Genomic DNA, 27,931 nt, shown 5'->3' on the forward strand with positions numbered 1-27,931 from the left:
TTTCCACTTGCTGTATCGCCCTCTGTGTTGTGCCACACTGGCTTGGCAAGTTTTCCCACTGTGGGCAGAGAACTGCTTCAGGCCCTGAGTGAGCAGTGACATACTATACTGTACATACTATACTGCATTGGATGCCCAGAGTTATCTATACTATAGACTTTTCATATTCCCAGTACAGCACTAGGTATGCTGGACTAGACTGTATTGAATTAGCTGCCTCTCAGATCCTCAGTACAGCACTGAGTTCTCTATACGAGACTGTATTGAATTAGCTGGCTCTCAGATCCCCAGTACAGCACTGAGTTCTCTATACTAGACTGTATTGAATTAGCTGGCTCTCAGATCCCCAGTACAGCACTGAGTTCTCTATAATAGACTGTGTTGAATTAGCTGTCTCTCAGATCCCCAGTACAGCACTGAGTTCTCTATACTAGACTGTATTGAATTAGCTGTCTCTCAGATCCCCAGTACAGCACTGAGTTCTCTATACTAGACTGTATTGAATTTTCTTGCTCCCAGATGCTCAGTGCTGAATTATACTGTACTTTACATTAGGTATAAGATGAAAAAATGCTTTATTGAACCAAATTAAGATTTTAAGGACAGTGTTCTGTACTGCAAGATCTATAATGGTAGTCTGAGAAATGATCTCACTATCACCAGAAGTACATTCAGGTTTGCTGGACTGCTACTCGCCTCTCTGTGTGACTAACAGTGATGTGAAATCAGTGAATCACAGAGTTCAAAGGCTTAGTTTTTGGTCTGCTTTTACGTGGAGCTGTTTTTTGTTCTTAGAAGCAGGCGAGTGAGGTGTGAGCGCTGCCCGGCGATGATGGAGGGGGGAGCTGAGCGGTGGGTAGAGAGAGCTTTCACTGCTCCAGTCTCCCTGCGCTTGTCTAGACGCAGAGGAGGGCTGCTTCATCAGAACCTCTCAAAGCGCTTGTGGGGATTTCTAAGAGCTTTGTGCAGAACCTGCCGCTGTGTTTCACTCTACAGCAAGGCACTGGGATTTCTGAACAGTTACAATGTGATGATGCTGTCCTTACCAGACTGTCTTCTGCCTTATAATGTGAATGAAAGCGCTAGTGGAATGGCATTATGGGGAAAATGGAAGCCAGGATCATGTTGCCTTATAACTGGTCAGAGGGCCGTCTTATAAAGGGGGTGCACTGCATGGCAGCGCAGGGCCATGAGGGTGCTGGAGAGCTGAGAATGGAGCATGTCAGAGGGCCGTCTTATAAAGGGGGTGCACTGCATGGCAGCGCAGGGCCACGAGGGTGCTGGAGAGCTGAGAATGGAGCATGTCAGAGGGCCATCTTATAAAGGGGGTGCACTGCATGGCAGTGCAGGGCCACGAGGGTGCTGGAGAGCTGAGAATGGAGCATGTCAGAGGGCCGTCTTATAAAGGGGGTGCACTGCATGGCAGCGCAGGGCCACGAGGGTGCTGGAGAGCTGAGAATGGAGCATGTCAGAGGGCCGTATTATAAAGGGGGTGCACTGCATGGCAGCGCAGGGCCACGAGGGTGCATGAGAGCTAAGAATGGAGCATGTCAGAGGGCCGTCTTATAAAGGGGGTACACTGCATGGCAGCGCAGGGCCACGAGGGTGCTGGAGAGCTGAGAATGGAGCATGTCAGAGGGCCGTCTTATAAAGGGGGTGCACTGCATGGCAGCGCAGGGCCACGAGGGTGCTGGAGAGCTGAGAATGGAGCATGTAAGTTGCTGACTAGCCGAGAAGCAGAGAAGTCAGATGAATCTGAAACACAGATTCGTGGAAGCGTTTGTTTTTATATTACATTATTTTTTGACATTATTAGTGTGAACAAAACCTCTCAGAGTGAACATCTGTATCCCTGGATGGTAATAAGTGAGAAAGCACTGAGAATGCACAGAGGCTTTGGCTCATTACACACAGGGGTTTGTGAGCATAGATAACAGGTGCAGACTCAAGTCATGCAGTGAATGCCACATTAAACACGCAGAGCGCTTTGCTGGGGTGTCGCAGTAACCCTGTGTGTGATGAGGTGACACACCGGTGCACAGCACCTCACAGACGCACGCTGTGCACCCAGCTGTTCATCTGTCGCAGTCAGTGCAGTCACACCACGGCTCCGGGCCCCAACCTAGAAACTTTACAAACAAGCAGATATTTTAATAAAGTCTGCTTTACAGAGTCATGAGAGCGCTTGTTTTATATTAGAGGCATTTGGTTGGCCTTACATTTGTTAATTTCAGAACTGCGTTTTCTTTTTTAAACTACAGAAGGGGTGCCCTGTAATAACGTGATCATCCGCAGTTTCATTTTCTTTACATAACCTGTTCCTGCTTCACGTTATTTTTTGACATGTTTTGTGTTAATATGAAGAAAGAGTGGGCTAATACGAAATCAAGTTTTGAATAGAACTGGTGAGATACAACACCTATATTGGTGAAGTGAATCAGTGTCATGAAAGATTTTTTATTATACATTAGTATATTATTAAGGGCATTATTATATATTATAGCTGCTTATCTTCTGGGATGTGAGCGGCACAGAGGCTGTAGATTGATATCGTGTCTTTAAGGACACCAGTGAACGCCATTCAGACGCTGGATCATTTCTACAGAGTGGATGAGCTGTGGTGGGAGTTCCCCCTTGGAAAGTTCCCATTATGAGCAGGGTAAACACAGTGAGCCTTCGCATTGTTGCGTCAGAATGCCGCTTCAGAAACAGCTAAACCAGGCGTGTTTGTGCCGAAAGAGCAAAAACACTTTTCTGTTTGTTTTTTTTTTTCTTTGATTGATTTTAAAAAAAATTTTTTATCTAAAAGTGTTTGAATTCTGAATAGTTTGGTATGTAGATTAGTGAGTCTGAATTTGGGAGAACATTCTATGAGTTAAAAAAAAATCATTATTCTGCCAGTATATTCTTAATAAATGTGCATTTTCTTCTCTTCTCAGATCTAGTGTAGCTCTGCGCAGCTGTGTGTGGGGCTGTGTGAGCAACTCCGGTAGAAAAGAAAGACAGACTTGAGATTTCTGCTTCAGAAGAACTTAAAGGGGAGCTCTAGGCCAGCGTCACAAGCCTGGTGAAATCAGGATCTGCCCAGTGAGACTGCAACCCAAACGGCAAGTAGACAGACATCTCCGCTAGTGCCTTCATCAGTGTACCGGCAAACTCGAAGAGCAAGAAAAACTCCCTGGAGCACCGTGTGCACCTGGCAGAGCATTGTGAGCTGAAACCAGACACAGGCACGCCTCCTCTCCACAACAGCAGGACCAAGAACCAGGACAAAGCTGCCACCGACTTCCACCAAGTTAAAACTCGACTCTCATTTGCACACTTCCTTTCTGTTTCTCAGTTTTCCTTTCAGTCTCTCTCTCTCTGGGTCTGTGCTGTCCCTCCCGCTCTGCCTCCTCGCCTCTCCCGATGGAGACTCTGTTTGTTCTGCCGGTGCGGGACAGTGGGGGCAGCAGCATGGGCAGTACGAGCCCTGAGGTGGAGGGTGTGTTTGAGGTGCAGCCCCCCTCGGGGTCCCGCAGGAAACGTGAGTTCATGCCGGACGAGAAGAAGGACGCCACCTACTGGGAGAAGCGGCGCAAGAACAACGAGGCGGCCAAGCGCTCGCGGGAGAAGCGGCGGGTCCACGACTACGTGATGGAGGGCCGGCTAGCGGGGCTGAGCGAGGAGAATCTGCGCCTGCGAGCCGAGCTGCTGGCACTCAAGCTGCGCTTCGGGATCCTCAGCCCAGCCGACTACGCCGAGCACGCACGCACCCTGCTGGCAAGGAGGCCCAGCCCGGCCGGGGACAGGACAACACCCCCTGCCTGCCACGAGCGCTACTGCACCAAGCCTCTCACATCCCGAGGCCAGGACTCCCCTCCCCGTCCCACGTACCTACTCCCCTCGCACACCCACCCCCCGACTGCTCCCCCCTGCCTGTCCTGCCCCCTGGCTGGCTCAGCCTTCACCCCAGCTCGGGGGGCCCTGGGGAGGTATCCCTTCTTCCACTACCCCCCTCACTGCGAGCCTCTGAGACTGGCCTCCCCACCCCCCTGCCTCCCCACACCCCTGCCTCAAAGGAAGGCCTCTGATGAGGAGTGGGAGGGGGAGCAGCAGGTTCCGACTCCCTCCTCTCTGCCTGCTCTCAAGGGCTGTGCTTCCGAACCTGACCCCATGGCTGCCCTGCCTCACAAGCTGAGGCTCAAGGCCCGGCGGGGGAAGGCTGACTCGGACGGAGAGGCAGGGAGAAGGGACCCCCGGAGGCACAGAGAGGAACTGCGTCTCCTACTAACGTCACCAGAGCTCGTGGACTGATAGACTGCACTGTGGTACTGACTGCTGAGCAGAAGCACTGCACTGCCATTAATGCTGCATGTATGTGCCTTCTTATATTTCATGTGTGCCAGCACACTGTGAAAGACGATTGACAACCAAAGTAGCAACAAGATCCCCTCATTGCCAGGATTCACAGAGCTGTTGCAGAACTCTGAGCCTCTTTTTTGTTAGTTGTTTTACAGAATGTTTGTTTGTCCTAAACCTTCTTTCTTAATTTTTTTTTTAGCATTGCTAAAGATTGTATGTTTTCTATATAAATCTATTTGCCAAACCAATGTTTCTTTAGCTGTGTGTTGTCTCAGGGCTTTTTACAAAATCACACAACGTACACAATAAAACTGTGAGCTTGAAAAACTGGGCTCCAAAATCGACAGTAAGTCCATGCAGACAGAAGTGGTGTGGCGAGCCTTCACAGCTCCCTGCCGATTCCCCATGTGGAGGCTCGGGTACTTTATTCAACGCGGAACAACAAACATGTGTTCCTCTGATTCAGTTCAGTCATGTCATAATTAAACGAAAGCTATATGTTATCTCTGGATCAGTAAGAACGACTAATATTGCCCTTTCGCAGTGTCTAGATGTTTCCCTCCCAATGTATTTGTGTATTATTAGTGTATTATTTCCACTTTAGATTCCTTTATGTATCTGGAACTTCCAACTGCTGTGTCTCCAACGAGTTGAATGATTCCAAGCAAGCAGCTGAGCAGAGCTGCAGCACCAGCCGAGGATCTGAGCGTGAAACACTGCCTTGTAAAACGAGCACCCTGCTGGGGTGAAGTCTAATCAGAGTGACATGTACTGAGTTGATTTATTACTTTACGTTTTACCAGCAGTGCCAACTCAGCACAGGACCAAATTCTTAGTAAACCTCCACCCCTGGGAAACAATTCAATATCCAGGTTTCTCTTTCTCTCTGTCTCTTGCTCACTGAGCAGTGGTCAGGCAGGGGGGGTGTGTGTGTGTGTGTGGGTGGGGTGGGGGCGGATGGTGTTGAATATAGCACATCAAGACCCCCCCCGTCTGCCCCCTACACAGATACACACAGGGCTGCTCAGGGAGATAGAAGCCTGCATTGCTGGTAAATATTTGTCAAGCCACAACGTGAAACCACATAAACACACACACACGGTTCAGGCTTAGCTTCCTGTGGTGAGGAGTGATGGTACAATTAGCAACTAGAATTCTCACTAAAGTGAGTCAGATCTCACACCCAGCAGGAGCATCATTCAGAAAGAACCCATCACACACCTTGGCTTTTACATTTCTTTATTATTATTATTATTATTATAGTTTGTTTATTTATTTGTCTTTTTTTGGTCCTTGTATATTTTAGTGCTCATGCAGAAACACTCGATCCAGTTGAGCTAAACATTTCACTGTTTAAATTGTTAAAAGGGGTTTTGTGTGAGTGTGTCTGTTTGTGTGTGTGAGTGTGTGTGTGTGTGTGTGTGTGTATGCGTGTGTGTATGCGTGTGTGCGTGCGTGCGTGTGACCCCACTGCGCTCTCCTGTCATTCAGAACAGACCCCACTGCACTCCCCTGCCATTCAGAACAGACCCCACTGCACTCTCCTATCATTCAATCCTCGCTGGCCTCTCTCGTAAGCCACTCTGTGCCGAATCGTGTGAGGGCGCACAGTGGAGACCCCACACTCACTCCACTTGTGTGCTGCTCCAGATTCGAACCCCCGAGCTCCACGAGAGATGGAGGATGGATATGCAAGGGTAATAGTTTGTAACACTTCCTTTTCTTTATTTTCTTCAATCTAAGAGGAGGCTGTGTGGTCCAGTGGTTAAAGAAAAGGGCTTGTAACCAGGAGGACCCTGGTTCAAATCCCAGCTCACTCACTGACGCACTCTGTGTGACCCTGAGCAAATCATTGACCTCCTTGTGCTCTCTGTTTCGGGTGAGATGTTGTTGTGAGTGACTCTGCAGCTGATGCATAGCTCACACACCCTAGTCTTTGCTTTGGATAAAGGCATCTGCAGAACAAACAAACACTGCTGTAAACGCTTCCCTCTGGGTTGTACCGCTCTGCCGCCCCGCCCCTCTTATTCAGATGGGAAAACCGCAAGAAACAGTAAAGTGTGATGTGACTGTGGATTTGTTTTAGAATTCTTTATTTAGATTTTAATAATCAAAACTAGTGTAGCGAAAACCATGAATGACAAATGCATTAAAGCTATCAAATCAAAAACACCTACTTAGTAAGTTTTTGTTCTTTTTTATTGTCTGCAGGTAAATGTTTACTGCTGGGGTTAGAGTCTCAGAGATCTCTTAATCATCACTTCGTTTTCTTTCAGAAATGATAAACTCACCTCACTTAAACATTGCAACTGCGGGCCTATCCCGAATTTGAGAATTGCAGGGTTTTTTTTTTTTTTTTAGCAAAACAAGAGAAAAGGTTGCAAAGTGCGCACTGGAGCAGAGTCTTGGTAATTCGTCCTGTGTGTGGGAGGTGCGATATCTTCATGTTTCTTACACTGAAAATGTTTCATATCACAACCTCTGTGACGTCCCTTTCTGCTCGTAATTCATCAACAGTTGCTTTGAAGCCTTATAATGTCATCGCTGGCCTCAGGCTCGGTGTGCTGCTAATTATAACCCGCCCGGGACGACTCGTAAAAAACAAGCAGCGAAAAAAACGGAAAATTTCTTCTCGGGAGCGTGAAGCTGTAACTATGTAATGAAATCGTTACAGGACTCTCTGTAGAGTCTCCGGCACTCTCGCATTAGTAGACGCGCTGATAGGACAAGCCGTCCCCGCTGATCAACGAGGAGACGCCGGGGTCTGCTCTGCAGGGAGCCGCACTTTCATCTCAGCAAACAGTCGTGTTTCTCTCACATCAAAAAGACATCGCTGTCGGTTTGATCATAGGCACACTCTGAACACAGGCTTGTTTTTCTATTGAAAGTAAATCATCAAAACAAAAAAAACTACGGCCGTTAACGTGGGGACATTTGTAAGGGCTCTGAGCTCGTCTTCGTTGTTTATAAATGAACTTTTTGAAATCAGGAGTAAACAGCTGTCTGCGAGTCCTGCACGGGGGGGGGGGGGGGGGGGGGGTCCTTTTTAAAACAAGTACAAGTAAATTGCAATGAAAGACGTACAGAAAGTAGTTTGGATAACCCGGCCCTGCACCTCCTGGGCTCGTTTCTTTCTGAAAGTAGGTGAAAGATGAATCTGATGCGAGGGACGGCACTCAGCTCTGTGACATCACCATGACGCAGCAGAGCCAGGCTGCCTGTGTCACACATGGACGTGTGAGGCAAAAAACAAATGTGCTTGAGATCTCACCACAGATCTCTCTGAGTAAGAGAGAGAAGGAGGAGAGGGGAGAGGGGGGAGGGGACATTTTCAGTAATTTTTTTCAGTTGTTGAAGCTCCTAGCTTTGCTGAAAGTTTGACATTTGACACAACTAAATAAAAATGAATGCAGGCTTGGGTTGGGCAGGGGTTCGTCAATGCGATGCCTAAGACATCTGATTGGCCTTTGTAATGCTGGCAGGTGCACATCCTGATTCCCCATAACTACACACGTTTGTATACATAGATAGATAGATAGATAGATAGATAGATAGATAGATAGATATCACGTGTATATAGACGCACTATGTTAAATATGTATAAAGTGGTTCAGAGTGTGCAGACGCTCAGGAGGGACGCTCTCTGGTGTTCCTTGTGAGATGACTGCAATCGAGGCAGACGGTTCCAGGTGCGTGCAGTGGAAAGACATGTGAGCTGAGCCTTCACACGTGAGGGGGGGAGGGGGTAGAGAGGGAGGGAGGGAGGGAGGGAGAGGGGGATGGGGTAGAGAGAGAGAGAAAGGGATGGGGAGAGAGAGAGAGGGATGGAGGGATGGGAGAGAGAGAGGGAGGAAGGGATGGGGAGAGAGAGAGGGAGCGATAGAGAGAGGGAGGGAGAGAGTTAATAAAAGGTGCTTCAGTGCCACTTCTGCGATTGAGATTCTCTAGGTTTTCCATGCTTCCACTGTGCTGTACTACACTTTGCAATGCATTCGCTGTAATACTGCAGTAAACTACAGCCAGGTAAAACCACCAGGACAAGCTAAAGGGAAGCAGACATGCGTTCTCGGCTGATGACACGCTCGTGCCCTTGGAGTTTCCTGTAGTTTTAGAAGGTGTGTGCTCTTGAGCTAGCGGTAGCAAATGTGACACCACATAGATTACTACCTGTGATTGAGCTACACTTCTACAGACTGCTGCAAGAATTCACATTGAATCTCATCCTGTGTGTGTGTGAGTGTGTCTGTGTGTGTGTGTGTGTCTGTGTGTGTGTGTGTGTCTGTCTGTCTCTCTCACACACACACACACACAAACACTCTCACACACACACTCTCTCACACACACTGTGCTCTCCACTTTGTAAATAACTTCAAAAAGACAGATTTCTGTGAAGCAGCAGCATTCTCGCTTAGCTTCTCTTCCTGTGCACGTAGAGCAGAGACTTCAAACAATAATTTTTATTTTTAATTTAAAAAGTTGTAAATCAACATGAGCTGGAAAGGAAGAACAGAGAGAGAGAGAGAGAGAGAGAGAGAGAAAGAGAGAGACAGAGAGAGAGAGAGAGAGAGAGAGCAGAAAAGCATGATGTGTGCCCGACAGTCGTGGAGTCTGTGCAGCACTGTGGTCTGTCGAGCTTCCTGAAGATACACACCTGAGCCAGGTGAGGTTACACAAGGCCAGTCTCCCCCCAGCCTGACTGCACGGCTCCACACGCACACGCACACACACACGCACGCACGCTAACATGCGTGATCTCTCAGCCTGCAGTGCCATGATCTGCGTTGTGAATTGATCTGCATTGTGAATTGATCTGTGTTGTGAATTGATCTGCGTTGTGAATTGATCTGCATTGTGAATTGATCTGTGTTGTGAATTGATCTGCGTTGTGAATTGATCTGTGTTGTGAATTGATCTGCATTGTGAATTGATCTGTGTTGTGAATTGATCTGTGTTGTGAATTGATCTGTGTTGTGAATTGATCTGCATTGTGAATTGATCTGCGTTGTGAATTGATCTGTGTTGTGAATTGATCTGCGTTGTGAATTGATCTGTGTTGTGAATTGATCTGTGTTGTGAATTGATCTGCATTGTGAATTGATCTGTGTTGTGAATTGATCTGTGTTGTGAATTGATCTGTGTTGTGAATTGATCTGCATTGTGAATTGATCTGTGTTGTGAATTGATCTGCGTTGTGAATTGATCTGCGTTGTGAATTGATCTGTGTTGTGAATTGATCTGTGTTGTGAATTGATCTGTGTTGTGAATTGATCTGTGTTGTGAATTGATCTGCATTGTGAATTGATCTGCATTGTGAATTGATCTGCGTTGTGAATTGATCTGTGTTGTGAATTGATCTGCATTGTGAATTGATCTGTGTTGTGAATTGATCTGCGTTGTGAATTGATCTGTGTTGTGAATTGATCTGTGTTGTGAATTGATCTGTGTTGTGAATTGATCTGCATTGTGAATTGATCTGTGTTGTGAATTGATCTGTGTTGTGAATTGATCTGTGTTGTGAATTGATCTGTGTTGTGAATTGATCTGCATTGTGAATTGATCTGTGTTGTGAATTGATCTGTGTTGTGAATTGATCTGTGTTGTGAATTGATCTGCATTGTGAATTGATCTGCGTTGTGAATTGATCTGTGTTGTGAATTGATCTGTGTTGTGAATTGATCTGTGTTGTGAATTGATCTGTGTTGTGAATTGATCTGTGTTGTGAATTGATCTGCATTGTGAATTGATCTGTGTTGTGAATTGATCTGCATTGTGAATTGATCTGTGTTGTGAATTGATCTGCGTTGTGAATTGATCTGTGTTGTGAATTGATCTGTGTTGTGAATTGATCTGTGTTGTGAATTGATCTGCGTTGTGAATTGATCTGTGTTGTGAATTGATCTGCGTTGTGAATTGATCTGTGTTGTGAATTGATCTGTGTTGTGAATTGATCTGTGTTGTGAATTGATCTGTGTTGTGAATTGATCTGCGTTGTGAATTGATCTGCGTTGTGAATTGATCTGCATTGTGAATTGATCTGCGTTGTGAATTGATCTGTGTTGTGAATTGATCTGCATTGTGAATTGATCTGCGTTGTGAATTGATCTGCGTTGTGAATTGATCTGTGTTGTGAATTGATCTGCGTTGTGAATTGATCTGTGTTGTGAATTGATCTGTGTTGTGAATTGATCTGTGTTGTGAATTGATCTGCGTTGTGAATTGATCTGTGTTGTGAATTGATCTGTGTTGTGAATTGATCTGTGTTGTGAATTGATCTGTGTTGTGAATTGATCTGCATTGTGAATTGATCTGTGTTGTGAATTGATCTGCATTGTGAATTGATCTGTGTTGTGAATTGATCTGCGTTGTGAATTGATCTGTGTTGTGAATTGATCTGTGTTGTGAATTGATCTGTGTTGTGAATTGATCTGCATTGTGAATTGATCTGTGTTGTGAATTGATCTGTGTTGTGAATTGATCTGTGTTGTGAATTGATCTGTGTTGTGAATTGATCTGTGTTGTGAATTGATCTGTGTTGTGAATTGATCTGTGTTGTGAATTGATCTGCGTTGTGAATTGATCTGCATTGTGAATTGATCTGTGTTGTGAATTGATCTGTGTTGTGAATTGATCTGTGTTGTGAATTGATCTGTGTTGTGAATTGATCTGTGTTGTGAATTGATCTGTGTTGTGAATTGATCTGTGTTGTGAATTGATCTGCGTTGTGAATTGATCTGCGTTGTGAATTGATCTGCATTGTGAATTGATCTGCATTGTGAATTGATCTGCATTGTGAATTGATCTGTGTTGTGAATTGATCTGTGTTGTGAATTGATCTGTGTTGTGAATTGATCTGTGTTGTGAATTGATCTGCGTTGTGAATTGATCTGCATTGTGAATTGATCTGTGTTGTGAATTGATCTGTGTTGTGAATTGATCTGTGTTGTGAATTGATCTGTGTTGTGAATTGATCTGTGTTGTGAATTGATCTGCGTTGTGAATGCAAGCGTCCCTTATCTGTTCCACGTGCCTCTGCTTATTATAGCAGGAGGATGTGGTTTAGCAGAGCGAGGTGAGCTGAGAAAAAAAAGAGGAAGGCCCGCTGTCAAAGCTGAAAATCTGCCGATTTGAGGGGAAAGAGCCCTTATGAAACCTGCACACTGATTACTGCAGCTCCCTACACTGAGCTACTGTACTGGGGAGAGGGGCTGCAGGGCTGAGAGCAGGCAGACACACAGACACACACACACAGATACACACACAGACAGACAGATGACACACAGACAGACACACAGACAGACACACAGACAGAGATAGACAGACACACAGACAGGCACACAGACACACAGACAGAAAGACAGACAGACACACAGACAGACAGACAAACAGACAGACAGGCACACAGACAGGCACACATACAGACAGACAGACAGACAGACAGACAGACACACAGACAGACAGACACACAGACAGACAGGCACACAGACAGGCACACATACAGACAGACAGACAGACAGACAGACAGATAGACAGACAGACAGACAGACAGACAGACAGACAGAAAGACAGACAGACAGCAGTTTACAAAACCCTTGCAGTTACAAGCAGATTTCTTCTTCGAATGGAAAGAAGCCTGACGTGTGTGCAGAGGTTCCTGTTTGGATTGTGTGATCTGGGATCACAGTGAGAGTGAATGGCAAACCGCTTCTATCTGTCATACAGCACAATGATGATATTTCTATTGGGCAGGCCAATGAAACAGATGCTTTGAGGCGAGGCTTATCCCGTGAGATCCTGCTTAGATATTTAAACATTTAAAACTTCAGAAGAGCTCTGGAACAGTGTCAAACCACAAGGTCTCGAAGTGAGACAGCGACAGGGAGACAGGGAGACATTGAGACAGGGAGACAGGGAGACATTGAGACAGGGAGACAGGGAGACATTGAGACAGGGAGACATTGAAACAGGGAGACAGGGAGACATTGAGACAGGGAGACAGGGAGACAGGGCAGTGTGTGTGTGCAATTCAGATTCTCTTATCTGAACACACCAGCACCATCTGGTGGACCAGGTTGGAAGTGCCAGTGTGACATCGAACAGGAAACTTGAGGGCCTGAACTTTATAACAACGGCAGGAGGGAGGCAGTGTGACTCTATTTGTGAGAACTGAGGAGGGACTGGGAGGGAGGGAGGCAGTGTGACTCTATTTGTGAGAACTGAGGAGGGACTGGGAGGGAGGGAAGCAGTGTGACTCCAGTTGTGAGAGCTGAGGAGGGACTGGGAGGGAGGGAGGCAGTGTGACTTTAGTTGTGAGAGCTGAGGAGGGACTGGGAGGGAGGGAAGCAGTGTGACTCTATTTGTGAGAACTGAGGAGGGACTGGGAGGGAGGGTGCATGACCTGCTGTTGGTACAAAGCATTCCCTGCTGTAAAGACTGTTTTTCTGCAGGTGGAGAGGCAGGTTTTGCAATGAGGTGTCTGTGACTCTAAACACTGAGTACAGTTAGTCGGGTGGGGGGAAGTCCGCTGAGTGCTGCTGGAAAATGTTTCAAAGAGATCGATTCCTCCAGCACTGACTGATACTGAGACCTGGAACACAGGGCTCTGTGGTTTAGGCTCACACCACGCACTTAACCCTTCAGCAACCGTCAGGCCTGCGTGAAATCCCCTGGGATCCCCAGCTCCAAACTGTTTGAACACGGTGAGAGTAGAGCAGAGAGAGTCTAGTGAAGGTGCTAGAACGTAGCAAACCCAGTTCATTCTTGTAAACTTGTGTAAAAGTGCTGTGTGAAAATCTGTAGCTTCCCTGGAGTGCTGGTGTAGCTGGTGTATAGCTGCATAGGGACATTTTCTAAAGAAACACGAACATTAGGTGAAGGCAGAGTGATTGTGCAGGTGAGCTGGCCTGCGCGTCCCCACGGCATTGAAACCAGGGCTTGGGCAGAACATTGCTCTGTGCTCACTGGGGTCCTGAAGCCTGGCCACTCCAAACCACTCACAGACGTCCTTCCTGCTGATTGAGAACGCAGTGCTGGGGCAGGGGAGCAGGGGCGCTAGTTCAAGCACAGTCAGAGGGAGGTGTTTCAAACAGGGTGTGTAATCTACAGGGTTAATCCCAGGGTTATGGAGAGGGCAGTGAAGCTCACCCTCAGGTCCCCTCCAAACGCAGACCTGCTTGTCATTGAAATTGACTAGTTATTATTTAAAACCTGTTTTTATTCATTTTGAAGACAGTCCGGACAAACCAGTTCAGGCTGTTTCACCTCGTAGGTGTTTCTTGTGATTGTCAGAGAAAAACACTTTGTGAGAAAATGCCCCCCCTCCCACTTAAAAACAAAAACTAAAAACTAAACAGAACCCGGGGGGGGGGGGGGGGGGGGTTGGTTGTTTCGAACCTCCACCTGCTGCAGGGACGCTAGGTCCCTCCAAGTAAAACAACTGGATTGCCAGTAAAGTCTGCTTTCTGATAACGTCTCGCCCACAGAGGGACGGGGGATGGACACCAAGGAATTGTATTTGAGTTTTACTCTTCTGACAGTTTACTGCAATGTGTCATGGGGAAAACCAAATGAAAGCATTCCAAACACATGCAAGTACAGTAAAGCATGAGGAAAAGTGAAATACTGCCATTGCACTGTGGGCAAGTTTAGCACTAAGAAAAGCACACAATGCGAAACAGCTTAATGTACAGAAACGTTCTTTATTGACAGGGATCACAGGAATGATTTGTGTGTGTGTGTGTGTGTGTGTGTCTGTGTGTCTCTGTCTGTGTGTGTCTCTGTGTGTGTGTGTGTGAGTGTGTGTATCTCTGTCTGTGTCTGTGTCTGTGTGTGTGTGTGTGTGTCTGTGTGTGTCTGTGTGTCTCTGTGTGTGTCTCTGTGTGTGTGTGTGTCTGTGTGTGTCTTTTTCTGTGTCTCTATGTCTGTGTTTGTTTCTGTGTGTGTCTCTCTCTCTGTGTCTGTTTGTCTCTGTCTGTGTGTGTCTCTGTGTGTGTGTGTGTGAGTGTGTGTCTGTGTCTGTGTGTGTGTGTGTGTGTCTGTGTGTGTCTGTGTGTCTCTGTGTGTGTCTCTGTGTGTGTCTCTGTGTCTGTGTGTGTGTCTCTCTCTGTGTCTCTATGTCTCTGTGTGTGTCTCTGTGTCTGTGTGTGTGTCTCTCTCTGTGTCTCTATGTCTCTGTGTGTGTCTCTAGTAGCAGCGCCGGTGGATGATGTAGGGCCCCACCTCCTGGTAGTCGGTCTTCTTGACCCAGAGGGACTGGAAGGCAGCGAGTGAGGCGAGGATGGAGCCCCCGAACCAGACGGCGTGCTTCCTCTTGGGGTCGGACAGGATGCGGGGCTGGTGCTCGGGGCCGAGGGCCAGCAGCTCCTTGTGAAAGCGCTCCTGGAACCCCGGGAACATGGTGGAGCCACCGCTCAGCAGGATGGAGCCGTAGAGTCCGGCGCGGGACTCCGCTGACTTGACACGGGACAGGGAGTGGAGTGCCATGGCGGGGACGCCCTTGAGATGGGAGCCCAGCATGCCGGGCCTGAAGAGAGCCTCGGGGCACCTGAAGCGCTCTTGCCCCAGTGAGATGACAGAGCCGTCGGGCAGCTCGTAATCCACGCCGCACTCGTCGGCGCTCAGCTTGCACTCTCTGGGGAAGTCGGCCGCCACGTAGCAGCACTTGTGCTTGATGTCCTCCACCACGTGCCGGCCCTTCTCGCAGGAGCTCCCGGAGGCCTGCAGCAGCCGGCTCAGGTGCTGGGTGAGGTCCTCGCCGGCCAGGTCCACCCTCTCGATGGCGTGGGGGAGGTTGTAGCCGTCGCTGACCGGCACGGTGCGAGTGGCCCCGGCCCCGCAGTCCACCACCAGACCCGAGGTGAGGCCGTAGGAGTAGACGGCCAGCACTGACTGGTACGCCACGTAAATGCCGGGGCAGTCGAAGGTCTCGAACAGCACCTCCGCTATCTTCTCGCGGTTGGTGGTGGGGCTGGTGGGGGGGTCGGTGAGCAGCACGCCGCGGTCCGAGGGCGACACCTTCAGCTCCCTGTAGAAGACGTGCCTCCACAGCTCCTCCGCCGCCTCCCAGTCCACCACGATCCCGCGGCTCACCGGCTCCACCAGCTCCAGGTCAGGCTGGGAGCGAGCCAGCTTGCCCACGAAGGCCTCCTTGCCCACCTCGCTGCTCTTCTGCTTCTTCTTCAAGGGGTAGCCCACTACGGAGCCCACCCTGCTGCTGGGCTCTGCATCTCCGGCCAGCCCTGCCTTGCAGCTCCAGGTGCCCATGTCCATGACGATGGCTCGGGTGCCTTTCCGGGGGCCGCTGGCGGCTGCTTTCTGGGCCTCCCCTGGGCCGCTCCTGGGCTTGCTGGAGGAGGCTCTGGAGGGGCTGCAGGGTCTTGTGGAGGGGGGTTTCCTGGACGAGGTGGAAGAGGGCTGGCTCGGGGAGCTCCTGAAGAAGTCAGTGGGAGAGGAGGATTTGGGACTGGAGGATTTGGGACGTGGAAGCATGTTTGCGATTGCTCTCTACCTGAGCACAGCTAGAGCTGATATGGAGAGTGTGGCGCTTGGGAGCTTGCACAGCTGGGTTGGGGTGACACGGACGTCTGACATCACAGAGGGCATTGTGACATCATCGGAATCACAGCCCTGCTTGGCTTGTACTGTTTCATTTGTTTTAATATATAGCTGTATTATAAATAATCACAGTTATCTGTTTATATCAATTACTTTCCATGATCTATCTATCTATCTATCTATCTATCTATCTATCTATCTATCTATCTATCTATCTATCTATTATTTATTTTTATTATGAGTTTTTGAATATCTGCCATTGCAGTATGTATATTTTCATTGACAGATTTTTCTGTTTACTATTAAATGCATATATTGTGGCAGGGAAAGAAAAGTCCTGCAGGTCATTAGAGGGGTCCGGGGGAAGCCCTGCATGTAAATACATGTGCTGAGCTGTTAAATGTGTTGATTGGGGGTTATTTAAAAGAATGGGTTGCTGGTGATTTGAATTATCATTTAAAATGACTTGTTTATGCTTGTTTAGCACGGGTGAAGGTATTGTAAATACTGTATGGGGTTAATTGTAATTTCAGTGTGTAGTGTATGTGATTTCAGTGTGTAGTGTTTGTGTATTTCATGTGATTTCAGTGTGTAGTGTTTGTGTATTTCATGTGATTTCAGTGTGTAGTGTTTGTGTATTTCATGTGATTTCAGTGTGTAGTGTTTGTGTATTTCATGTGGTTTCAGTGTGTCGTGTTTGTGTATTTCATGTGATTTCAGTGTGTAGTGTTTGTGTATTTCATGTGATTTCAGTGTGTAGTGTTTGTGTATTTCATGTGATTTCAGTGTGTTGTGATTGTGTATTTCATGTGGTTTCAGTGTGTAGTGTTTGTGTATTTCATGTGATTTCAGTGTGTAGTGTTTGTGTATTTCATGTGATTTCAGTGTGTAGTGTATGTGGATTTGAATCCACAGTGTATGAGGTTCTGTGTAAGTATCTGTTTTACATACTTTGTTCTCAGGGGCAAAGGTGTAACAAAAGTTGGATTAAAGAAAACATTTTGCAGTTTCTGTTTGATGCGTCTGCAAACCCTAAAGGGAGGTCAGGCGCCGGTCAGCTGTTGTCTGTTCATGAAGCTCTGACGTTCACTCCACACCAAGCTAAAGCAATGGTGGATGATGCAAGGTGTCCAGGCGTTGTCTGGTGTTGCTGCTGACAATGCCAGACGGTTTGATGCTGTTTTGTTCATATAGTTACTAGAGAAGAAAATGTGAAAGGGCACATCTTAAACAAAACTGGAATAACTAGGATTTACAGCAAGGGCTTATTAATGTGTCAGATTTGACATATTATATATGGTGTAGGAGTGTGTAATCACTGGTTTAAAAGGCATGTCGTATGCAGATAGGCTCAAAGAATTGAATCTATTCAGTCTTGAACAAAGAAGACTACGCAGTGATCTGATCCAGGCATTCAAAATCCTAAAATTATTATTATTATTATTATTATTTGTTTATTTAGCAGACACCTTTATCCAAGGCGACTTACAGAGACTAGGGTGTGTGAACTATGCATCAGCTGCAGAGTCACTTACAACTACGTCTCACCCAAAAGACGGAGCACAAGGAGGTTAAGTGACTTGCTCAGGGTCCCACAATGAGTCAGTGGCTGAGGTGGGATTTGAACCGGGGACCTCCTGGTTACAAGGCTGTTTCTTTATCCACTGGACCACACTGCTTCCTTGATAAAGGGTATTGACAATGTCGACCCAGGGGACTTTTTCGACTTGAAAAAAAAAACAAGGACCAGGGGTCACAAAAACAGAGATTAGATAAAGGGGCATTCAGAACAGAAACTAGGAGGCACTTTTTTACACAGAACAGTGGGAGCCTGGAACCAACTCCCCAGTAATGTTGTTGAAGCTGACACCCTGGGATCCTTCAAGAAGCTGCTTGATGAGATTCTGGGATCAATAAGTTACTAACAACCAAACGAGCAAGACGGGCTGAATGGCCTCCTCTCGTTTGGAAACTTTCTTATGTTCTTGAATGGCCTCCTCTGGTTTGTAAACTTTCTTATGTTCTTGAATGGCCTCCTCTCGTTTGTAAACTTTCTTATGTTCTTGTGTAAAACCTACTTGATGAGGACAGGCCACGTCCCTGTAATGTTTAAACAGATTTTTCAAAGATAGAAATGCAGCCGCATTTCCTTCAGACTGTGTAACTTTCACATTGTATTATCATGTCGATCCCCCTTCCTCAGGCCCCTCTGGACTTGAAGATCAGAAATGCACAGTGTGTGGGAGTCAATGCAACGTCCTGATAAACACTGTAAACAAACATGTGGTCAAATCAAATTAGGGCAGCAGTATGGAGTAGTGGTTAGAGCTCTGGACTCTTGACCGGAGGGTCATGGGTTCAATCCCAGGTGGGGGACGCTGCTGCTGCACCCTTGAGCAAGGTACTTTACCTAGATTGCTCCAGTAAAAACCCAACTGTATAAATGGGTAACTGTATGTAAAAATAATGTGTAAAAAATAATGTAATTGTATGTAAAAAAAAGAATGTGATATCTTGTAACAATTGTAAGTCGCCCCGGATAAGGGCATCTGCTAATAAATAAATAATAATAATCAAAGTAATAGCATGGCGTGGTTCCCTGTGGCTCCATGTTGAAAGTGGCTGGGCAGTGCCCTCTGGTGTGGCCCCAGCCCTGGCAGCGTGGAGTGTTGAGTGAGTCATGCCAGTCTGTGCCGAGGTTCTGCTCAAGCTTGCTGTAGTTCACCTCGTCTCGCTCCAGCGCCCCCTCCAGGTCCAGACGAGTCCTCGTGAACCGGACTGGAAGCGTCTCGCTGATCTCCAGGACGAGTCCTCGTGAACCGGACTGGAAGCGTCTCGCTGATCTCCAGGACGAGTCGTCATGAACCGGACTGGAAGCGTCTCGCTGATCTCCAGTCCTCTGGGGGGTGTTGAGGTCGCGCCACTGCCAGGAATTGGGCGTTTCAAATTTAAAAAGACGAAAAAAAAAACCAAACAATTAAAATACAAAAAAATGATAATAGATGGAAGCACACCTTTGAACTGGTATTTCTATTGTTGACGACAATGTCGCTAGTCACACACAATCCCTGCACTGAAAGGTGCAGCTGTTTCAAGGGCAGGGATTTGAAGACGCTCTGAAGGTTATTGAACACACCCTGACATTTCAACACAACGTTAAGAATGCAAATGTAAACGCCGATGCATCCTGAATAGCGTTCTTACACGCGAGCTATCTGCGTGGGTGCTCAATACACCTCGCGTTTTATTAACCCCTAAAAGTGCGTTTGAGGTCTGCAGCGCATTTCTGCGATTGTAATCGTCACATTCCAGGGGGGCTGCCGGTTGACACGCACCCCTTCAGCTGCGTTGCTGTCACGGAAGGCAGCACGCTATAACGCCGCTGCTTCCTGCACCCCATAGAGCTCACATTAACAGTTCCAATGGACAGCTGAGTGGCTCCCAGCTAAAGGAAAAGTATGAGGTGCCGTTAGGACGTAATTCAAACGGACACCTCATACACTACACACTGAAATACACATACACTACACACTGAAATCACATACACTGCACACTGAAATCACATACACTGCACACTGAAATCACATATACTACACACTGAAATACACATACACTACACACTGAAATCACATACACTGCACACTGAAATCACATACACTGCACACTGAAATCACATACACTGCACACTGAAATCACATATACTACACACTGAAATACACATACACTACACACTGAAATCACATACACTGCACACTGAAATCACATACACTGCACACTGAAATCACATACACTGCACACTGAAATCACATACACTGCACACTGAAATACACATACACTGCACACTGAAATACACATACACTGCACACTGAAATACACATACACTGCACACTGAAATCACATATACTACACACTGAAATACACATACACTGCACACTGAAATACACATACACTGCACACTGAAATACACATACACTGCACACTGAAATCACATATACTACACACTGAAATACACATACACTGCACACTGAAATACACATACACTGCACACTGAAATCACATACACTGCACACTGAAATACACATACACTGCACACTGAAATCACATATACTACACACTGAAATACACATACACTGCACACTGAAATACACATACACTGCACACTGAAATCACATATACTACACACTGAAATACACATACACTGCACACTGAAATCACATACACTGCACACTGAAATCACATACACTGCACACTGAAATACACATACACTACACACTGAAATCACATATACTACACACTGAAATACACATACACTGCACACTGAAATACACATACACTGCACACTGAAATACACATACACTGCACACTGAAATACACATACACTGCACACTGAAATCACATACACTGCACACTGAAATACACATACACTGCACACTGAAATCACATACACTGCACACTGAAATCACATATAATAGATAATAAAAAGATGGCTTTATGTATTTCTTCATCTCTGCTAATACGTGTCCTTTCTGCGCTCCCCCCCCCCACACCCTCACTAACTCAGTGAGTCTCGGTAGATGTTGTTTTCTTTGGGCTAGGTGTGGTTTGGTGAATTTCGTTATGTCAGTTTTTGTGCTGTATTTATCACACTGTGTCCTCTCACAGAGTTCAAGCATGTCATGAGTAAAACCTACGGGGAAAATGCCAATGCAAATGAAGGCGTCTACCAAATGAACGGATACCCAGGGCTTGGCTCCTGCAGCCACAGGGTGAATTGCAACGAACTAAACTGAGCGTACTAGCTGGGGATAGCACGAAGAACGGTACTAAACCAGCACGCAAGCTAATACCAATTGCAACGAACTAGCAGCCCAAGATAGTCCCCAGCTGCGTATTAAATTGTGTCTCAATTGCAACGAACCCAAAGTAAAGTAAATCACTGCATCTAATTGAATCATCTCATCTAATGAATCCAGATTGAATAATTACCGCTAGTACAGTCCCCTTCCTTTCGCAACCCGCCATAGCCTGCTTTTAAACCCTGATTATAGTTGTATGCCTCGTCCTGCCTCGTCCTGCGGACAGGTAGATCGTCGACCCGAGGTGGTGTCATGCCAAATTGTTTGTTCATGTTCATTGTTTCGCATACCTCGCGCAGCAGTGTGGAGTAGTGTTAGGGCTCTGGACTCTTGACCGGAGGGGCGTGGGTTCAATCCCAGGTGGGGGACACTGCTGCTGTACCCTTGAGCAAGGTACTTTACCCAGATTGCTTCAGTAAAAACCCAACTGTATAAATGGGTAACTGTATGTAAAAATATGTGGTATCTTGTAACAATTGAAAGTCGTACTGCATAAGGGCGTCTGCTAAGAAATAAAGTTTCTGCTTTCGCCCTCCAGCGCTTCCCGGTCCCGGGGACCCCCTGTGTCTACTGGCTCGCATTATAACTGAGCTCTCAATTGCAATATGCTTCATTATTTTTTTTTCACGGATATATTCTCTTTGTTCATGCGAAAAGCATATTTGCTTATAAATAAACATATTGAACTCCATTTTGCTCGCCCTGTGCCTTCCTTGTGGTGCGCGCATTGCTCCTTCCCAGTGAACGAACCCGTGTTGTTAACTAGGGCAGCATGCGAAGCGCTGGCGCTCTCTTCTCTTTTCTCAGAGCTGGCGTGGTCGCATTACTGCACGGCATGTTGGCGGTTTAACCTGAGTCTAGTTGCCCCCGGTGTAGCTGTGCACACCCCGACTGGTTTGCCGCGCCCCGCACGTTACACAATCTGAAATCGTTGGTTTTTTTTTTGTTTTGTATAATTTTGCACACAACCACTGGCCATGGTTGCCCAACTGTATAAATGGGTAATTGTATGTAAAATAATGTGATATCTGTATAATGTGAAAAAAAATGTAAAATGTGATATCTTGTAACAATTGTAAGTCGCCCTGGATAAGGGCGTCTGCTAAGAAATAAATAATAATAATAATAATAATGGTTGCACTGACAAATGAAGCTTTTTACAGGCTATACCTGAAATACGTAATTAGCATTTCTGATTCGATTTTATGTTCTACAAAACACCCTTGGTCCTGATAAGGAATGCATTTGTTGTTGTTGTTGTTGTTGTGTGTGTGTGTGTGTGTGTGTGTGTGTGTGTGTGTTTGTGTGTGTGTGTGAATTAAAAACATAAACTTTTTTTTTTTAAACTATAAGATATGACTGGCTAGTCTTGAGTTTGTCGACGCTGCATCGCCATCAAGACAGACCAGTCAAACTGGGAAACTCTTTAGCGGCCAGTCGCCGGGCGCGGGCAGCGCTCGAGCCATTAGTTCGAAAGGATTTCAAATAAAATAAACGAAACTCTCGTGCACGGAAAGGTGTTTAACTGCCACCCACGGACTGACGCTGCCAGGATTATTATTATTATTATTATTATTATTATTATTATTATTATTATTATTATTATTTGTTCGTTCAGTGAAATGTACTTCTTGTGCAAATTGTATTAAGACGTCCGTACTCGAGTACAGTTGCCAGGTAATTATCATTAAAATCACCTCGACGTGTACTAATTAGCAGGACCTGGGCGCAGACTTTGTGAAACTAAGTTTCCACTTGGCTAATTTAAATCCGAAACGTTGAGAAAAAAGTTATTGTTCAAACATTTTGTCAAGGTTTATTTTAGTTTTTAAAATACACATCAAATGGTCAAAGTGTGTTTTGTTTATTTCTTCCAGTTTACATTACTACGATTAGGATAAACAACATATTATTTAAAGTTTTGGGATATACAGATACCTGTATTATATATGGGGTTTCTGTCTTACAGGTTTCAAATGAACAGAAATGGTTAAATTGTCGTTCTAATAACGACTAGTAATTATGTACTGGTATTGTTCTGTAACTTCAAATGGTAAAACAGAGAAGAAAGTATAACGTGTTATACACAACCTGATATAATGGTACTATAGAGAACAATTCTGAAACAGGGGCTGCCTAAAACAGTGAGCACGTTCAAATGAAACGGCCCTCCCTATAGGGTTGCGCAGGAGAACAGCTTGTGTGGTGAATAATATCACATCTGAATATAAAATGAGATTGTGAGTGTTGTCAAGTTGTGAGCCCTCCTTCTCTCTCCTGCTGTCATATGTATTTGTTAATGTTGTGACATTTGCATTCGTTTCAACATCAAAGGCAACTGCAGTTAGTGGACACCACACAGATAGAAGAGATACTGACAAAGTAAAAGATAGACTTTTTAGATCCGATGACCTTTCCTAATAAATCATCTTTTATACACCAGAAAACAGGACAGCACAATCAGTTAATTTGCATCAGGAGTAATAATTTATTTGAAATCTGAAAAATAAAACATGCCACTGGCATTTTAATCATTTCAATCATGACAGGTACTACACATATAATATTTACTTACATATACAATAACAAGATTAATTTGATTCACTATTATATTGATTTGAACCCTTTTCCCCTATATTTATTGCTGATGTTACAGCATGTTTTGGGCTATCTGCATCGACTGTGAATCTATGTTGTCGTTGGAGCCATCCAAAATATATAAATCCTATTTTTATCTGTGAAAGTTCCAGTGTTTTTGGCTACCCATGTTAGAGTGAGAGATATATTTCTTTTTGCAAAGTTAAAATATGAATATATAGGGCCAACATTTTTATTACAGATTAACCCATTAAAATAAATAAACTACAAGTAGAAATGTCTTCTTAATAGCTTGAATAAATATATTGCACATCATTTAAAAGTCATAATTAACCAGAGAACCATATCCATATATATTGGCATACAAATATTGCATTGGCTCAATGTTGTCCTCTTTCTTGTCCTTTTCCCCCCAGGTCCTCAGATCATTCATTAAAGTGTTGGAAAACGTCTTCATCTCAGGTGGGGGAAGTACAGGCCATGGGGAGCCTGCATCACCTGGTACGAGTCTTTACGCCTGCGCTGTCTAACCATTGCCAACTAGGAAAAGATACAAGAAAAAAGGCAATATTAGGCTACGTTTTGACTGTGTGTATTGTTGATTATCTTATTTGTTCTTCCTAGCTGGTTAAAAACTTGGTCAACAATCTAATTTCCTGTTATTATTTAAACACATATATCCAACGCAGTTAACATAACTGCTTGTTGATTGTTTGTGATGAAAGATAAGGCGAGGTCTCTGAATAGAAGCCAGGGTCAGGTTGCATTGCTGCTTAGAACCAAGCTGTCACACAAGGACATCATGAAGCCCTGTTAGCTTATCTGCAGCATGGTGATCAATTGGGGAGGATTATGATTTAATAATGTTTATTATTAGTGGTAACTAACAGTAGTAAAATGATCTTACCAAGAAGCACAGAAGGAAGATCAGAAACAGGATAAACATGATACCAAGGACAATGATAATGATGGCCCAGAAAGGGAATTCTTCTTTTGGCTGAGGAGGCACGATTACAACAGTTGTGTCTAAAACAAGGTAAAAGAAGAAAAATAGTAATATTAGTGGTATAGTCCTTGTAAATCTAACTGTCCTTATAATCATATCCATATATACTGGCATACAAATATTGCATTGGCTCAATGTTATAATCATGTCTCTCAGGTGAGACGTAATTGTAAGTGACTCTGCAGCTGATGCATAGTTCACACACCCTAGTCTCTGTAAGTCGCCTTGGATAAAGGCGTCTACTAAATAAACAAATAATAATAATAATGTAATGACTGATATGATGGCAGTATTCATTATTATAAATCATATGGTGATATTTTCAGTGAGGCAAATATAATGTTTCACCACAAATTCTATACATTTTTTTTGGTTTACATTTTCCATGTATATTTTTCAGTGGTTATAGGTTAGGATCGTCAGTTAGATTGTATGTTTGTGACAGTGGAGAGTTAACCAGTACAGCAGATGCTTACCTTTTACACTTAAACTGTCCCTTTGCAGGTTATACATCCCTCCCAGTAAATCAGTGTTGTTGGTTCCCTTTGCAAATGTGTCTCTAATGATATCACTGTCAAGGGTTTTGATCTCATCCGTTGGCTTAAAGAAACAATCGCAGCTTACCTTTACAGAACCTAACCTGTAGGGAAAAAAAAGAATGAATCCATGCATGAAGGCTTCAACATTCTGTTAAGAAACATGATGAATCCATGCATGAAGGCTTCAACATTCTGTTAAGAAACATGATGAATCCATGCATGAAGGCTTCAACATTCTGTTAAGAAACATGATGAATCCATGCATGAAGGCTTCATCATTCTGTTAAGAAACATGATGAATCCATGCATGAAGGCTTCAACATTCTGTTAAGAAACATGATGAATCCATGCATGAAGGCTTCAACATTCTGTTAAGAAACATGATGAATCCATGCATGAAGGCTTCAACATTCTGTTAAGAAACATGATGAATCCATGCATGAAGGCTTCAACATTCTGTTAAGAAACATGATGAATCCATGCATGAATGCTTCATCATTCTGTTAAGAAACATGATGAATCCATGCATGAAGGCTTCATCATTCTGTTAAGAAACATGATGAATCCATGCATGAAGGCTTCAACATTCTGTTAAGAAACATGATGAATCCATGCATGAAGGCTTCAACATTCTGTTAAGAAACATGATGAATCCATGCATGAAGACTTCAACATTCTGTTAAGAAACATGATGAATCCATGCATGAAGGCTTCAACATTCTGTAAGTACAATCTCTACCGTATATTTATACCCTCAGAATGTGTGACGAGGCATTCCTATTCTCTGAAGAGTTTTAAGGGCTGCTCAGGTGGGTTCAGCTTACTATACTAACCATAAGACAAACACCACAATTTAAGATACTTACTTCAAACCTGTAACTATACAGTACTTGTAGTTGTTTCCTACGGTGCTGTTTTTGTACAATGCAGCAAGCTGTGTTAAAGAAGGAAAATAAATAAATATGTCATTGTTTTCATATTAAACCATGTTGCACTCTCAAAACATGTACTTATATTCTTTTATTCAGCGCTGCAGGAAAGGTTTTGGGTCATTGAGTAATTTAAACACTGTAAATCTAGTCGCATATTCAACAGTCAAAAACACACATTGCCAGTGAGTGCATTCAACTGTACTTAAAAAATAATAACAATAATAAAGTCTTAGGCATTCATTTTAAATATCATGCATAATTAATATTTCTTCAATGCGTAAAACACCCGGTACACAGATTATCTGGAGCGCGGCTTATATTTCTACTTCTATTCCACATACTGTAGTCTTTTGGTGCTCTGTTACAGTATAAGGAAAGTAAGAAAGTATGTGTCAAATCATATTGAGCAGGTTTTTCTCTTACCATTGCTGTTACATTGGCCTGAATCTCCTTGTACAGAGGCGAGTTTGTGTCATCCAGCATGCCTGGGCTGTAGTTTCTGTTGGTTATGGTGAAATTGAGGTCAAAGACCATGTCACTGGGGCTGATGGCTATCGGAGGACTGGTGGTGGTGGGGGTGGTGGTGGGGATGGGGAGTGAAGAGTCTCTCTCTGTATAGTCTGAAACACAATATGTATCTGTTTTATAAACATGTGTGTATTTTCATAATAATACAGCTGGAAATATTCCAAAGTTAAACATGTGCTATAATGCTTCAGTTCAAGGGTCTTTTAATTCATTTTGACACAAACAGAGGATGCTTTTTAAACAAGTACTCCTGGTGTGGACACCTTGTTGCTGCTAACTCATCATTAATGGATGGTGGGACTCTAAGGAACTCACCTTTGACATAAAGGCTGTCTTTATCAAGGTTGTAAGGTCCCAGATTTTTGAGGTTATATGTTGCATTTTTGAACACTTCATACACCTTGACTTTATTGATTGCCGTTTCAGAACTCTCGGATTTGAAATCACACAAAGCATTAACAGTAGTGTCATTTCCATCTTGTTGAGACCTGTGGAAGGAATACAAAAGTGAAGCGAATTACTATGACACACTGAAGAACCAAAAAGCATAAAATAAGTGATAGTGAGGATGAGGAGGGTGAAAACTGCAGAAATTAAATGGGACATTAAAAGCAGCTTACGTTAAAACAAAAAAGAGCGATGAAGTGAGTTCATCTTTAAATATGAGATGTATGCAAAAGGAATGCGCTTACCCAAATCTCACAATCCGACACCCCTGGTATGAGTTGCTCACTTCACTGCTTTTAAAAAGATTATCCATCTGTAATATAAAAAACATGAAGCCAGTTTCATCAGTACTGAACTGAGTTTTCTTTTGAGTAATGTAAAGCAGGTTTTTGTTATGAATAAAAGGTCAAAATCAAAATCAAAGTATAGTAAAATGTGATTTTGTTGTACGTACCAGGGTAATTATTGTGGCCTCGACGTAATTATACTTTTGTGAGTCTGGTTTTGTCAGGTCTTGTATGAACTTCAAATTAGTAATTGTAAAATTAAGAGGGTAAGACTGAGCTGGAGGATAGGGAACTGGCTTCTCATGATACCCTGAAAATTGTGTAAAAAGAGATACAATACAGTTACATAAAAACATATTATAAAAAGATCGAATGCAGTTAGATAAAAACTATGTTTCTCATATGTATGACCCTGTCAACACCAAAAGCAGCACCAGTACTTACCATTGACATAGAGACTATCGCTGTTCATTGTATATGGTCCCAAGGAGGTGCAGTTCTTGGTTTCCTCATTCAGCTTCTTGTAAGCTGTCACTTTGTCAATGGGAGATACTGATGTGTTGTTGAGGAAGGTGCAATCGAGGCTGACTGCCGTACCGTTGGTGGACCCAGAACTGCGAAAAAGAAGAAAACAGCTCGAAATCGCATGTAGAGTTTTTCTGCATACAGGCACAAGGTAATATACATACAGGTGTGAGATTCACAGGCAGGTATGGAAGCACCTGCACACCACAAATAGTTCAGTAGAAATGGTTCTTACCTGAGAGAAACCAGTTTGCAAGTAGAAAAGGTAGAAGCCAAACTGCTGTTTTTGAAGGCTTGGATCACCTAGGGGAAAATATAA

The 27,931-nt window shown here is 44.5% G+C and overlaps 3 protein-coding genes across 3 annotated transcripts in view; 1 reads left to right on the plus strand and 2 right to left on the minus strand.

The window, feature by feature from the left end:
* The window catches only part of LOC117968486 (nuclear factor interleukin-3-regulated protein-like), a 16,247-nt gene extending 11,038 nt beyond the window's left edge, over window positions 1-5,209 (plus strand). The window contains exon 2 of the mRNA XM_034916156.2: window positions 2,940-5,209. Coding sequence (XP_034772047.2) covers window positions 3,409-4,296 — 888 coding nt within the window. The 5' untranslated portion in view covers window positions 2,940-3,408 and the 3' untranslated portion in view covers window positions 4,297-5,209. The remainder of the gene's footprint in view (window positions 1-2,939) is intronic.
* A 9,314-nt stretch (window positions 5,210-14,523) lies between these two features.
* On the minus strand, window positions 14,524-15,828 carry LOC131721836 (actin-3-like). The gene has a single exon (XM_059014830.1). It carries the CDS (start codon window positions 15,826-15,828, stop codon window positions 14,524-14,526), a length of 1,305 nt encoding a protein of 434 aa, XP_058870813.1.
* A 7,394-nt stretch (window positions 15,829-23,222) lies between these two features.
* LOC117401290 (mucin-16-like) lies at window positions 23,223-27,728 on the minus strand. The gene is made up of 9 exons (XM_034916158.2): window positions 27,532-27,728; window positions 27,255-27,397; window positions 27,046-27,113; window positions 26,669-26,841; window positions 26,249-26,445; window positions 25,760-25,827; window positions 24,831-24,994; window positions 24,256-24,374; window positions 23,223-23,888 (listed from the first exon to the last, which is right to left on the minus strand). The coding sequence occupies exons 1-9, from the start codon at window positions 27,557-27,559 to the stop codon at window positions 23,802-23,804; spliced, it is 1,047 nt and encodes a 348-aa protein (XP_034772049.1). The 5' UTR covers window positions 27,560-27,728; the 3' UTR covers window positions 23,223-23,801.
* Between the last annotated feature and the right edge of the window lie 203 nt (window positions 27,729-27,931).

This window comes from Acipenser ruthenus, chromosome 49, assembly GCF_902713425.1.
Source record: "Acipenser ruthenus chromosome 49, fAciRut3.2 maternal haplotype, whole genome shotgun sequence".
NCBI classification, from domain to species: Eukaryota; Metazoa; Chordata; class Actinopteri; order Acipenseriformes; family Acipenseridae; genus Acipenser; species Acipenser ruthenus.